The sequence below is a fragment of the Oncorhynchus kisutch genome, linkage group LG2 (assembly GCF_002021735.2).
Source record: "Oncorhynchus kisutch isolate 150728-3 linkage group LG2, Okis_V2, whole genome shotgun sequence".
Lineage (NCBI taxonomy): Eukaryota > Metazoa > Chordata > Actinopteri > Salmoniformes > Salmonidae > Oncorhynchus > Oncorhynchus kisutch.
In genome coordinates, this window is record NC_034175.2 from 16,781,014 (window position 1) to 16,796,853 (window position 15,840).

A 15,840-nucleotide genomic window follows, 5' to 3' on the forward strand; every position below is an offset into this window, starting at 1 on the left:
CAAGTGCGCATGTGTGTTCCCGGTTCATTTAAACGCGCTAAATGTTCAAATCTGAATTCCATTTATTGCAAATAAGAAAGCGAACATTCTGTTTTGTTTCCCGAGAATTAATACATTTGATCACGTGTTTGTGATCTTTATTAGGGACGTTCGCTCATCGACTTTGTATGGATGGCGGATCTAGTTTGCACAAGAGGGGTTTCATTTATATTTTGGGGGGGAAAGGGCGCATTCCTTATTTCCCGGTTAACCTTAAACGACGCAGTAGGCGTTGAGTTAGCCTTTACATGTGGTCAAGTATATATAAAAAAACGTTTAAGCTCTATTTTCTTATTTTTTCTCTGCAAGAATAACACTTCCGTATTACAGGTCCACCTATGGGAGAGGTTTCAAAGTCTCTTAGCCAATCAGAGGAAGGTCAGGAGAAACAACGTGGTCTTCCTTCAAAATGTAAACAACCCGAGATGAAGACAGCGTGGAGCGCTGTCATACTGAAACAGGAAGATTCTTACGTTTCAACGCAGATATTATATGCTTATTGTTATTGTACGTAGATTGAGCTAGGTTGAAGCTTTTTTCACTCCTCTTCTAGCAAATGCATTATTTGTTATACTGGACCCGTCCAAATAGTGACATCTACCCCCAGAGGGTAGTATCATGTACAGTGGGGCAAAAAAAGTATTTAGTCAGCCACCAATTGTGCAAGTTCTCCCACTTAAAAAGATGAGAGAGGCCTGTAATTCTCATCATAGGTACACTTCAACTATGACAGACAAAATGAGAAACAAAAAAAATCCAGAAAATGAAATTAAATGCAAATTATGGTGGAAAATAAGTATTTGGTCAATAACAAAAGTTTATCTCAATACTTTGTTATATACCCTTTGTTGGCAATGACAGAGGTCAAACGTTTTCTGTAAGTCTTCACAAGGTTTTCACACACTGTTGCTGGTATTTTGGCCCATTCCTCCATGCAGATCTCCTCTAGAGCAGTGATGTTTTGGGGCTGTTGCTGGGCAACACAGACTTTCAACTCCCTCCAAAGATTTTCTATGGGATTGAGATCTGGAGACTGGCTAGGCCACTCCAGGACCTTGAAATGCTTCTTACGAAGCCACTCCTTCGTTGCCCGGGCGTTGTGTTTGGGATCATTGTCATGCTGAAAGACCCAGCCACGTTTCATCTTCAATGCCCTTGCTGATGGAAGGAGGTTTTCACCAAAATCTCACGATACATGGCCCCATTCATTCTTTCCTTTAGACGGATCAGTCGTCCTGGTTCCTTTGCAGAAAAACAGCCCCAAAGCATGATATTTCCACCCCCATGCTTCACAGTAGGTTTGGTGTTCTTTGGATAAAACTCAGTATTCTTTGTCCTCCAAACACGACGAGTTGAGTTTTTACCAAAAAGTTATATTTTGGTTTCATCTGACCATATGGCATTCTTCCAATCTTCTGGATCATCCAAATGCTCTCTAGCAAACTTCAGACGGGCCTGGACATGTACTGGCTTAAGCAGGGGAACACGTCTGGCACTGCAGGATTTGAGTCCCTGGCGGCGTAGTGTGTTTCTGATGGTAGGCTTTGTTACTTTGGTCCCAGCTCTCTGCAGGTCATTCACTAGGTCCCCCCGTGTGGTTCTGGGATTTTTGCTCACCGTTCTTGTGATCATTTTGACCCCGCGGGGTGAGATCTTGCGTGGAGCCCCAGATCGAGGGAGATTATCAGTGGTCTTGTATGTCTTCCATTTCCTAATAATAGCTCACACAGTTGATTTCTTCAAACCAAGCTGCTTACCTATTGCAGATTCAGTCTTCCCAGCCTGGTGCAGGTCTACAATTTTGTTTCTGTTGAGGTTGTGGACAGGTGTCTTTTATACTGATAACAAGTTCAAACATGTGCCATTAATACAGGTAATGAGTGGAGGACAGAGGAGCCTCTTAAAGAAGAAGTTACAGGTCTGTGAGAGCCAGAAATCTTGCTTTTTTATAGGTGACCAAATACTTATTTTCCACCATAATTTGCAAATAAATTCATAAAAAATGCTACAATGTGATTTTCTGGATTTTTTTTTCTAATTTTGTCTGTCATAGTTGAAGTGTAACTATGATGAAAATTACAGGCCTCTCATCTTTTTAAGTGGGAGAACTTGCACAATTGGTGGCTGACTAAATACTTTTTTGCCCCACTGTATACCTACCTATACCACATGTTCTTACTAAACCATGTTTGCCTATACCGTATATAGTAAAGAAGGATCAAGGAATTACATGGCTTTTTTTATTTTTATATATAAGCGTGCAACAACCAAAAGCATAATGTTGAGCTTTTTTAATGAATCAGAAAAATCAACATTTATTTCTGGTTGCTTAGCTGGCCAACTGTTGGATTCCACTTTGTAGCATACCCCTCCGATTTCAACACAGAATAAACAGTCATTATTCAATGTTATAGCCTTTAAAACAGGTGTATAGGATTATTTTATCAGAGTTATTGTTTTCTGGGTCACTGTTTATTTTCTGAAGTGTTGAATCAGTTGTTTGTTTGTAATAGTTATTGAAGATCTTCCTGGCAACTACTTTGCTCTGTTGTGATTGGTCAAACATTTGTGATAACTCGTTCTCAATTGTTTGATGAAGCCCATCTTTTAATCGTTTTATTATGCTTTAGTATTGCTGTGCAAAGCAGTTACGTACTCTTCATTCAGAACTCATGAGAATGTCATACTGAAAGTAACATCTCAGCTCGGTGCCATAAAAGGGCTAGGTTTGGGAATTAAGTCCAGCCTGGCTGTGGGTCTTTCTTGCAAAAGACATGTCATCTTAGTTGAATAAACCCGGTAGAATAAAGGTTAAATGGATCAAATGGACAGAAACGGAAGAGTATGTGTATGAAAACATTTATTGTAGACTGTGGCTTACATCATGACAACAGAGCATGTATTACAGTTTTAGAACAGACTACCACATTCTCATTTGCAAATTTTGCTGACCATAAAAACAGAGTGAATTGATCTCTCATACGTCCAAAATACAAATAATGCAATCAGTTAAGTAGATAAATAACAGTTAACGCTCAAATTCCTACACTTTTTTTTGGCAAAGTGCTGTATTATTCCAGTAAACTAAACCAAAGCAGAAGTCTAACACGTAGTAAAAAAAAATGCCACCAAATTTTCTTCCCACAGGAGAAAACGGGTTTGCTACATTTGTGTATAAAAGCTGTACATGGGCTGGGTGGTTCACGAAGAGAAGCTACCTCCTGTGTGCATAGCTGATTTTCTTTTGTATGTGTTGTCCCTTTGGACAACAGTTCAAGTTCTTCATTAATGCATTGTCATTATACTGTTTAACCTGGAAGGCACGTGATCCACAACAAATTCAAGGCATAAAACAAAATACAAATCCCTGTTATTATCAAAGAGCTCAGACAGACAGCCGAGGACAAAACAAAATGGCTCCTTCCAGCTTCACACATCAAAAATGAGGACTTAGCCATCTCCTCCATTCCCTTCGTCCTGTTGCCCGTGTCACAACAATGCAGCACAAAAATTGACACGTCAAATGATTTGCAATCGGAGAAATTTGAAAAAAAAATAAAGACACAAATACAATGGCTAGGCTTAAATCACTTCACTATAAATCAGTTTACAACGATAGAGACAAAACCACCTTACTGCTTCTTAATGCTACCATGCTAAATACATCTGAGTATGTATGTACTGTGTATTTCCCCCAATAAGTACAAAGAAACAGGTGATATTAGGTCATAATATCAGGTTATCGTAATATTAGGTCATGTAAATGATTGAGTTTGCCCTGGATACTTGACTTTTAGAGGTTCTGTGAAACTAAAATAGGCTATTTGGGTGTTTGAGTTGTCTCTGTGCTTTCTTACCACTACAGTGCACAGATTCATGTTGTCACAAACTTGACCATTTCAGAACACAAAAGTCTCCAATTTGCAAACATTGTTAAAGTAAAGAATAATATACTGTAAAAGCAAAAACAATAGTAATATAAACTATTGCAAGGTTAGAGTTTGCTGCTACTTTTTTGGTTGACATTTTAACATAATATTACTAAGTTATGTAACTAAGCAAATAAAGAACAGGTCAAAAATCTAACTCAAAACAATGGAAAGTACACAGAAAAAAAATACAAACTAAAATGAAAAAAGACTAATGTTTTCACTCCATCTTGGTGGGTTATAACAGTCGATTGAGAGAGTAGGAGTTCATTTTCACAGTCCTTGGACAAGCAAACGTTCAAATTCAATTTTATCGAGACGCACACAATTCTTTTAAAAGGTCAATCATTGATCACAAACATTACCACAAGGCAAAGCACACTATGACAAATTTGGAAGGTCTCCAGTATGTACAAAGACAATTAACATCCGTCAAGTAATCTGCATTTTAGTAAAGTGTAAAGGTGATTGGCTATGACCCTGAGAAGTGGACTGCAGATTTAGAACAAACAATATGAGAAGATACAAAAACAGTTTTTTTCTTCTGTTTTCTCAACATCTGGAGACTAGCGCTATACAACCATGCAACAAATCACACACTAACATAGTCAAACCGCTGCTTACAAACATACCTATGTAGATAAACACTCATACTAACTTCATACTGATATGTAATATACGTTTTTTTTCTTTTAAAAAATATTATGGAATTTTTTTTAAATACATTTTACATTTATTTATTTTTATCTTAAATTCTACTATTATAACAAGGCGTTTAGTGATATTTAACCCAGTATTTGACCATCATTTTCTCAAACAATATTGTGAAAGTACTGAATTACTAAGTTCAAGGCAGGTTCACCCATAGTCAAGAGAGGGGAGGTGAGGATTTGGAAAAGTAAGTTGTGGCCATCAGAATGACAAATTACATTAGTTTGCCATGAAGTGAGAGAGGAAGCAATTTCATTGGAGGGGCATGAGAAACAACCTTGTTAAACTGTCCTAATTACAGGTGAAAGACATGCTCCTTTTCTAAATGCCTACTCCTACTCTAAAGACATCACAGTCATTCTATTAAGCCACACACCCTCTTCTGATAGCACACAACCACTCTATGACAGCATACAACAACTCAATGACATCACTTACAATGTCACTACGACAGCATACAAGCAACTCCATGATATCAATCAATGACATCACACAACCATTCTATGGCAGCATATACAGCCACACTATGACACCACACAACCATTGCAGAGTGGGTGAAAGCGGAGAGTGTCGCCACAGGTGTAATATCTGATTGAACCAGACTCTCCCAGTTACCATGTGGTGGTGGGGACCTGCGGCGGAGTAAAGTGACCTATGGCATTGATTCTAAAGGAGTCCTCATCACGTCTCTTCATTCCAGAGTGGAGGATCGGTGGATGGAGGGAAGATGGAGAGCATGTTGCAGGATGAACTCTTTTCGTGGATCCAGCTTGAGACAGATGGATGAATTGATGGTTGGAGGGTAAGGGATAGGGCCAGGACCTCAGTAGTTGAGATGCCTCTGGCCAGGCTGGTGTAGATAGGTGGTGGTGGTCTTGACCTGCTTGGCCCCTCCAGTACGCAGCAGGTTGAGGCGGCGCAGGGCATTGCGGGAGAGGAGCTGGTGCTGGGCGGCGCCACGTACCCTTTGGGCCAGTCGTCCATGCTGCTGTGCCTGGTCTAGGAGGCCTGGGACGGCAGCCGCATAGCAGCCAGCATGGAGGCCGGCTCTGCACTGCACTACCGTCTCTGGCCTATAGGGGGAGACAGGAAGGGGGCTGGATTGGTTAATCCATGTTCTTTTTTCAATTTGCGCCTAAAATGAAATACCAAAATCGAACTACTTGTCAGGACCTGAAGCAAGGATATGCATATTCTTGATATCATTTTAAAGGAAACACTTTGAAGTTTGTGGAAATGTGAAATTAATGTAGGAGAATATTTTTTTGAATGTCAATTTTAAATTTAACCTTTATTTAAAATAGGCAAGTCAGATAAGAACAAAAAACCCAGCCTACCGGGTTTTTTGTTTGTTGCTGGATTCGATCCAGCAACCTTTCGCTTACTGGCCCAACACTCTAACCACTAAGCTACCTGCCACCCCCAAAATATAATATTATACAACATATTAGATCTAACATCTAACAAATATAACACATCAGATCTGGTAAAAGATAATACAAACAAAAAAACTTTTTTTCCCTCTTCTCCATCTTTGAAATGCAAGAGAAAGGCCATCATATAATATTGCAGTTTAGGCACTGTTTAGATTTTGGCCACTAGATGAGAGCAGAGTGTGTGCAACATTTCCAATTGATCCAGTGAAGCATTGAAATACTGGACAATATTTTGTATCAAGTCTGCCCAAATGTGCCGAATTTGTCAAATGATACATTTTCAAGTAAATACAGTGGGGCAAAAAAGTATTTAGTCAGCCACCAATTGTGCAAGTTCTCCCACTTAAAAAGATGAGAGAGGCCTGTAATTGTCATCATAGGTACACTTCAACTATGACAGACAAAACGAGAAAACAAATCCAGAAAATCACATTGTAGGTTTTTTAATGAATTTATTTGCAAATTATGGTGGAAAATAAGTATTTGGTCACCTACAAACAAGCAAGATTTCTGGCTCTCACAGACCGGTAACTTCTTCTTTAAGAGGCTCCTCTGTCCTCCACTCGTTACCTGTATTAATTGCACCTGTTTGAACTTTTTATCAGTATAAAAGACACCTGTCCACAACCTCAAACAGTCACACTCCAAACTCCACTATGGCCAAGACCAAAGAGCTGTCAAAGGACACCAGAAACAAAATTGTAGACCTGCACCAAGCTGGGAAGATTGAATATGCAATAGGTAAGCAGCTTGGTTTGAAGAAATCAACTGTGGGAGCAATTATTAGGAAATGGAAGACATACAAGACCACTGATAATCTCCATCGATCTGGGGCTCCACGCAAGATCTCACCCGTGGGGTCAAAATGATCACAAGAATGGTGAGCAAAAATCCCAGAACCACACGGGGGGACCTAGTGAATGACCTGCAGAGAGCTGGGACCAAAGTAACAAAGCCTACCATCAGTAACATAATACGCCGCCAGGGACTCAAATCCTGCAGTGCCAGACGTGTCCCCCTGCTTAAGCCAGGACATGTCCAGGCCCGTCTGAAGTTTGCTAGAGAGCATTTGGATGATCCAGAAGAAGATGGTCAGATGAAACCAAAATAGAACTTTTTGGTAAAAACTCAACTCGTCGTGTTTGGAGGACAAAGAATGCTGAGTTGCATCCAAAGAACACCATACCTGCTGTGAAGCATGGGGGTGGAAACATCATGCTTTGGGGCTGTTTTTCTGCAAAGGGACCAGGACGACTGATCCGTCTAAAGGAAAGAATGAATGGGGCCATGTATCGTGAGATTTTGAGTGAAAACCTCCTTCCATCAGCAAGGGCATTGAAGATGAAACGTGGCTGGGTCTTTCAGCATGACAATGATCCCAAACACACCGCCCGGGCAACGAAGGAGTGGCTTCGTAAGAAGCATTTCAAGGTCCTGGAGTGGCCTAGCCAGTTTCCAGATCTCTACCCCATAGAAAATCTTTGGAGGGAGTTGAAAGTCCATGTTGCCCAGCAACAGCCCCAAAACATCACTGCTCTAGAGGAGATCTGCATGGAGGAATGGGCCAAAATACCAGCAGTGTGTGAAAACCTTGTGAAGACTTACAGAAAATGTTTGACCTCTGTCATTGCCAACAAAGGGTATATAACAAAGTATTGAGATACATTTTTGTTATTGACCAAATACTTATTTTCCACCATAATTTGCAAATAAATCCATTAAAAAAATTCTCATTTTGTCTGTCATAGTTGAAGTGTACCTATGATGAAAATTACAGGCCTCTCTCATATTTTTAAGTGGGAGAACTTGCACAATTGGTGGCTGACTAAATACTTTTTACCCCCACTGTAACTATAGAGAACATACAAAATGATATGGTAATACAACATTTTTGTTTACACACTCCCAGGAATGTCATACATGATGGATCATTAGCTTACACACTAACTTTCACACAGACAGCAGGGGTTCAAACTGTAGAACCCAGTTCCTACATTTGAATATAAAAATTGATTTTATCAAACAAAATTATGCTACATTTTATCTCTGGGACCCCCCCAGGATGACAAATCAGAGCAAGATTACTGAATGTAGGTACATTATTTACCTTCAGAGGTGAATGTATCAAACCAGTTGCCGTGATAAAAGTTTGTTGTTGTGCACTCCTTAAACAATAGCATGGTCTTTTTTTCACTGTAATAGCTACTGTAAGTTGGACAGTGCAGTTAGATTAACAAGAATGTACGTTTTCTGCCCATATAAGAAGACATGGGAAATTCACTAAATTTAGGTGCTGTAACACTACTGCCAGTATTTTTGTAGCAACAAGTCCTACCTGTGGCAGGGGGTGTCAAGCGACCGTCGTCCTGGTTCCATGCCCACAGCGACAGGTGTGTCAACGGGGGGGAGGCAGAGATTGAGGTTGAGGGAGAGGGGGAGGTTGAGTCGTGGGGGACAGTGGGTGGTGTACACAGACATGCTGGGGTGTTCTATCAGCAGGTTCTCCAGGGGGCTGGTCTCCAGTACCATAGGCTTGCCCCTCCTCCCCCCGCTGAAGCAGGGTGGGGGAGTAACGAACCAGCTCTCCTCTAGAGAACAGGCCTCCAGGCGCTGGAAACCCCCCTCTTCCTCCTCGGGACCCCCATCCTCGGTGTCGGCGGTGGAGTCCAGGGAGGTGCAGGAGGCATAGCGGATGGGGGAGCTGGCGATGGGAGAAGGGACTACCACAAGGTCCCCCTCCTCCTCCGAAGTCAGTTCCACCTCAGACAGGCCGTCACCACAGGGGCTGGAGCAGGCCTCGGCTGAGGAGAAAGGCAGGGATTGGTTAGGAGACACCAGCACAATTTACATTTAAATAAGAAATGGAAAGTTTGTTTGCAACAAAAGCATGTAGGGTATGTGTGAAAATGTGTTTTACAACCATTGAGTTTTATAATTGGTGATTAAAAAAAAGGTGTAAAACTCCCTGTAGAAAAATGTAAAAATGCAATATGATGGTCTTGAGGTCAACCTGGGTGGGATAACAACTCATATGCAATACCTTGACATGACTTTAGGGGGCAATGTGGCACAGAGAGAATGGCTTTAGCGATCAAAACAAAAACATATTTTCCCCTGACGCATAGGTGTCAAAGCCCTACAGGAACAGAGCAGTGTTCTATCGGTCAGAATAACATGCCTGACCCAAAATACTATAGTGTGTGTGTGTGTGTGCGCAAGAGCTGTCACGCATAGGATCAAGCAGCTTCAGCAACTCCCTCTAACAAACTTTTGCCAAATGCTTTACAGTCTTTCCCAACTCTAGAATGCACCAAAACATGTTTTTCCACTAGATAACTAACTACCTCAACTCGTGATGCTGCTTAAAAGGTTAGGAGAGAAACTAAGTTTCAATTGAATAAATCTAATCAAGTTAAGTGAGGTGGTTTGGCTGGAGCGAGAAGTTGCATTCACTGCATCCCTGGGCAATACAGCATGTCTTGCTTTGAGACTTGGTGGTGTTACTGTAAATAGTGCACTAATAAGTCAGAATAATACACTGCCATATGGGAAGTATGATGGAAGAAGCAACTTGATACAAGATGGGAATCAAAGCCAGCAGATTGCTGTTTGGTTTCCCATTATGCTAAAAATAGCCTGCACGGACGTCTGGCCAAAACTTCATTCCTGGCCAAAGTTTAAAGCTGACTGCCTGTCTTTTTTTGGACAGAATCTCTGACAAACAGCTGAGTGTTGTGCATGTACATGTTTGTGTGTAACTGTGTCCTTTGTGTGTAACTGTGTCCTTTGTGTGTAACTGTGTCCTTTGTGTGTAACAGTGTCCTTTGTGTGTAACAGTGTCCTTTGTGTGTAACAGTGTCCTTTGTGTGTAACAGTGTCCTTTGTGTGTAACTGTGTCCTTTGTGTGTAACTGTGTCCTTTGTGTGTAACTGTGTCCTTTGTGTGTAACTGTGTTCTTTGTGTGTAACTGTGTTCTTTGTGTGTAACTGTGTGTGTGTATTGGATGTGTTCCCGTGTGTGTATGATCATGAAAGGTTTCCTCTCTTTCCTTTTCAGATGTAGTGTGTACAGATGTGATGTGTTCCTCAGAGCGTGTTCATTTCTGAGTGTGTGGCTGTGTTACGGTGTCTGATAGAAATACACCCACTCCCAAGGACACTTCAGTTTCCATCCTCATCTTTCTCTGTCACGCGTGTCAGCGGCAGTGCAGCCACCTTGTTAACTAAAATAAATAAAAATAGTAAATCTCATCCATGCTGACACACACACACACCTTCAGGGTGATCCGCACGCTTGGCCGCCAAGCAATGCAGCAGAACCCTAAAACAGCTTACATCCCTCATCACTGTCTCTGTAAGGCCAATTAGAACCTGTAATCCTCTCACCCCACCATCCACCTCGTGTTTGTGTTTGTGTGCGTGTGTGTATACTGTATGTGTGTGCGCACGTAGGACGGGGGAAGGAAAGCAGTCTGCGCTATTGATATAATAGATTGGCAGTTTAGAAGAAGTAGGAGACTAGTGCAACTTGAGCTGTTAAAGTGTTCCAGGAATACAGTGGGTACACACTAAATTGTACACACTTTAAGCGTGTGGAATCAATCCCTACTGCAAAATAGGTCATGGTACTGCAGTCTGTGCAGGAAAGAATTATTCAACGCTTTCAGAGACAAAACATCTGACCTCTGCTTACTGCATTCACTCTAACAGTTCTATAAAACAGACACCTAATAAAGGGTTTATGATACCATGTATCATCTGATAGAGATTCACTGTGATCAGATGAATCATTATTATATCATACTGTTCTATGATCACATAACAGTTTGGGTAAGGCTACAGAGTGCTGGACTATAGGGTAATATTGTAAAGCATTATGAATGCTTTTATAGGCATTTAAGCATTTACATGGAACACCTGTAATGAATAATGCGTAAAATGGATTACGAACACATTCTCAGCCTTAATGCATTTCCAAAGGCTGTCGTAAGAGGCCATGAGCTACATATGTAATACAAGTCCTATAACGAATAATGGACATGATAGACAACGCTATGAATGCATTAATCCCAGGTGGTTTGGGTCATAGACTGCGTTACCGACTGGTGGCAATTCTGAAGGGGAATTCTGCTGGGCTGTCTGCCCACACGTCTCACTCCTCAGAGCCTAGAAGGGTAACTCTACCGGACCTATTTTTACCTTCCTCCCCTCATGCTTTTGTTTGACCCGTTTATAGACATATTGCCCATATACTGCCCCATATCCCTTCCACCCCCCTCCCCTCCCACATACAGAAGTGGGCCAGCAGAATTCAGTCTCTCACACCTTGAATATTCACACACTTGTGGAATATGAGATGTGATGTATCAGGGACAAACGGGGTGGATGCACTCCCTTCCCCCCCAATGAACAAGTGTGTGTGTGTGTGTGTGTTATTGAGCGGCATTTATATACTGTATATGTGTAGAACCATGTGTGTCTGGGCACACGTGTATGTGTTCTTGTGCGTATGGATACTGGGAACCTTGCCAGGGCTTAGAGTAGCATCCTTGTGTCTGCATTTGTGAATGCAGGTGAACTTAGGTTGCGTTGGCACAAAACGGTGGTTTATGGAGACAATAAGGCACCCAAGGATTGCATAGCCAAGCAGTTTGATAAGGTCAGTTCTTAGATGCTGATGATATGTATATATCTGATAATGCTCACATGGAAAAACAAACGCTGCAGCAGCAAATAATCAGTGTTGACTTTTAAAAAGGCAGTGAAGTTCCCACCACGTGACTGTATGGAAATGATGCTCACTGTTGAACCCATCTGAAACATTTTGTACATGAATACCAGGATACCAGGTTAATAATAATACCAGGTTAATACCAGGTTATGGTGTGTGAGGGGTTGTTTGTGTTTAGAGTGTGTATTTGACTGTTTATGAAGGTTTTCTGTGTGTGTGTCTGTTCTGAAACTCACCCAGATAGTCCACCAGGATCCACTCTTCATCCTCCTCCTTCTGGCCAAAGCCCTGTTCTCCAGGGCCTCCCCCACTCACCTCCTCCACATCGTCCCCAAACAGGACGCTGGTGAGCCTCTGGAACATACTGGGACTCCTTGGGGGGGTACGGCAGGACCAAGGGGGGGCTGAGTGGTGCGAGGACCGGGGTGAGGGTGGGGAACAGGCACTTTGGTCATCAGCTGCAGGTGCTAAAGTGCTTCAATAAGGTACGGATGTCTATCATCTGAGGGGAGCCGTGCAAAGTCTGGTCATAGCTCACCTCGACGTGTGCAAAATTACAAAGGACCTAAGAGACAAAAGGGGAGGGGGAGAAAGAGAAAGAACAATTTGTTGTGATCTTGAGTGACACATTTGAGACCATATACACATGATCTTATAAAGACCTTGGTGAAAAAGGAGGGGGGAGATGCATGCAAATATCCTTTGGCTTTTGGGCAATTGGCAGGAGGAAAACATGGGTCAGACTGAACTGGAAGGATATCTGTGTTTATTTCTGGGTTACTAGTTTGAGAGGACAGTCCAATATTAACACTCTGTGCCAAAACCAGATTTTCTATATCTCTAATACTCGATAATTAAACATATAAAAGGGTAGTCAGATCATTCACAACTGTCACAGACTTCAAAGATGCACCGTATGTAGTCGTAAATGTTTACAGGTGTGGGTATCATTTGCCTATCTACCAGACATCCCTCATAAAGCCAATTATGGAAATAGACCCATCATCACCACCTAGCTGCCAACTGACATAGACACACTGGCCAAATATGTGTGGGCTTAATAGATCTGTAACCTTGCAGCTTGTTCACTGATAGGGGTGGTCCTTTATAGAACACACACTATAGTGCTGTATCTTCACCTAGGGGTCAACTCTCTGTGACCATACAGCCCAGTATTGGTGGTTAAGGATTGACCTTTCTTTGCAATTAGACCTCCAGTCCCACTGACTAGAGTGTAAGAAGCCAGACAGCATTTTCCTCTGCTGATAAAGTGAACTACTACCCCCACACGGACACACCAGGGATACAGCACAGCCTTTACACTCACTTCAGGTCATAGATTATGACCCCTGACCTGAAGCAGGATTTTAGTGATACACAAAAACCATTATTCTGCCAGACATTAAATTCCTGCTGTGAAGCCACATTTGTCAGTGCAATTGTAAACTATGAGTTGTATGCATGTACACATTTATGGGAATACAGAGCAGTGCAGCCAATAAATAGAGATGTGTGGTTTTGTAAGATCTGAAAAGCTGAGAACTGCAGTAGCTTCTTATTTGGCTTCTTTATGATAATGTTAAAAAAGGACAAGATCGCTGTTTGGTAGACGTGACACAAAACTGAAACTTGGAAACTGAAACCTGGTCTGCCAGGCAGGCTACAGGAAAACACACACATTATACAGTTTGTCATGTATTACTTAACATCAGACATCTTCGTCAGAAGATGTGTTGGCTGCAAGCGAATGCAAACACTTCGTTCTTTGATTCAATATCCTCTTATTTCTAAGATTCAACGAAAATGAGCAGCTGTGCAATGAGGTCAAGGGACTGAGGGCTTTTCTATGAGACTTAATCTACAGTATGTCCAATAGGCAACTGGGTTATAATCCCCTGCACCTGTTCGTCCTCAACAAAATATCGCTTGCATGCATTGTTTCCATCCCGAGAATGCTGGCTCTATTCAGATAGAAAACAAGGAGGGGGGGTGAAGATGCGTCGTGATATTGGGCCCATTAAAATGGCAGTATATTATTAGTAACGAAATGAAACCGTAGGTTGTGTGAGAGCTCACTTTCTTGTCGTATGCGTTTGGATGGTTGGTTGGAGGCCTGTCGTCGACACCTTGGAACAGAGAACGTTAGTACCGTAACGATTACGTCATATGGATATTCTCCATGGGGTTTCAACCCAGATCAAAATGCATGATATTGGTTCTGTAATAAAACAAATAAATCAGTGAAAATATAAATAAATGTTAAGTTATTACATCAAAACAAAAAAAACGGCACATTTTAGGTTCATTAACAACTTCAAATCGTGGTAGGCTGTCTGATTGCAGGATGGTTTGTTGACTAGCATACAAGCAGAGGGTGTAGAACGTAACCCTACACCACTTGGGCGGGTCGCAGCTCTTACAATCTTATTCTGCCAGCAAAGTACAATTCTGTTTTGTGCATATAAATAGCACCTCCTTCAATAGATCGGGAGACATATAGACCTTGCCATGATAATACATTTTCAGCAGACTGCCGTCTGCCTCTTATTTGGCAAAAATAGGCCGAGAATCTTATTCTTGCTACACAAAACATTGTTGGTGCATAAAAACAGTGAAAATAGGCTGAGTTTGTGCTAAACCGTTCTTGTGAAAATAATGTCATGTCAACAATGGCCTACAATTGAATTGCAAAAGATTACTGCGTGTTCTTTGAAAAACAGACAACAAAGAGACCCCCAAAAAACTCACCTGCGGCAAGAAAAGATGTGAACAGCAAAGGACGGATATTTAGTGATTAAATCCTTAAGACTTTGAGGTAGATTGTATCTTTTAGAAAATATATATAAAAAAAGTTTTCTTCGCAGAAGAAATTAAGTACATGGACCTTTGTATTCGGAGCTACACAGTTCGTTACTTTGTCCGAGCCTTTCCGAGGTCCCAACTGTTCCCTTTGTTATTGTTAAGGCGCACTAACAGCTGATCCGAGAGACGTAGTTTTCAACAGCCTATGGGAGGGCCCTGTATTAAATCTGTAAGCCAATCATACACTGCCGTTGACTCTGACAAACAGTCACCAACGCACGTGACCACCCCAGAGAAAGACAAGACTGGGCTAAACCCAGCACACAAGTTTTTGGGATTGATTTTTAAAGTCTTTCTTCAAACTTGTCAACATATTTGACAAAGCACCCTTATTTCCTGTGATGGGTAAAATAGAGCCCATATGTTTCCTAATGTATTTTTACTATTTCCCGGCTTAATTTATCAAGCTTTATGGATAGCAGGCTAGAAATTAGAAATATTATAATATGCGTTATAACCCTGTTATATAACTGTCCATAAAGGGTAAATGAAGCCATCCTATAATATTAATTCCTTCGCTCAATAAAACATCGCCCTGTAGCCCAGTGACAGTCAAATGCTCTAATAATGTGAAGGTGACATTATCAAAAGTACCAAAACACTATTCAGCACCCATGCATTAGAATTGACCCAAAAAAAGTACATTTAGGAGTGTGGGACCATGTTACAAAGCAATAACATCTCGCCCCCCTCCCGAAAAGGAAACATAAAATCTATATGTTTCATTATTGTAACATTACACCAAGTTTTTTTTTGCAATCACAAAAATGAGATGTATGTATGTCTCCTCTATCGGGACAGAATGGGCCATTAGCTTCACAAACAAAAAGGATCCAGACAAAGGAAGAGGGGACAAAAAGATGACAATGCACTCAATACAGAGTGTCGGTCACCCGGTGAGGGGTACAACAAAGCACCCCTTCCCTCAAGCGGTGCAAATTGGGAAAAGGGGCCTGATCCAATGGTACACCAACCCCCATACATAAACCAGATTAAGGACACTTCGGACAAAGGACCTCCTGGGGCTGGTTGCACCAGTTGGTTGTAAATGGGTCGTAACTCTACGTCCGATGTAAAATGTGCTGGATTGCTGGCCCAGTATTCCATTAGGGTGAAAATGGGTCTGCTTCACA

General features: G+C 41.5%; 1 protein-coding gene across 11 annotated transcripts in view; it reads right to left on the reverse strand.

Moving 5' to 3' along the window:
- Window positions 1-2,881: 2,881 nt before the first annotated feature.
- Window positions 2,882-15,840, reverse strand: part of LOC109908212 (tumor protein p53-inducible nuclear protein 1) — a 34,350-nt gene continuing 21,391 nt past the window's right edge. For 2 of the 11 annotated variants that reach the window (XM_031788916.1, XM_031788923.1), the window contains 5 exons: window positions 14,594-15,830; window positions 13,922-14,063; window positions 12,082-12,410; window positions 8,451-8,916; window positions 2,882-5,752 (listed from right to left, as the gene is read on the reverse strand). In XM_031788916.1, the coding sequence (XP_031644776.1) occupies window positions 5,503-5,752; window positions 8,451-8,916; window positions 12,082-12,208 (843 nt within the window). In that variant the 5' untranslated portion in view covers window positions 12,209-12,410; window positions 13,922-14,063; window positions 14,594-15,830 and the 3' untranslated portion in view covers window positions 2,882-5,502. Of the gene's footprint in view, window positions 5,753-8,450; window positions 8,917-12,081; window positions 12,411-13,921; window positions 15,831-15,840 lie in introns of all 11 variants that reach the window. The other 9 variants (XM_031788933.1, XM_031788935.1, XM_031788925.1 and 6 more) reach the window with 6 other exon arrangements.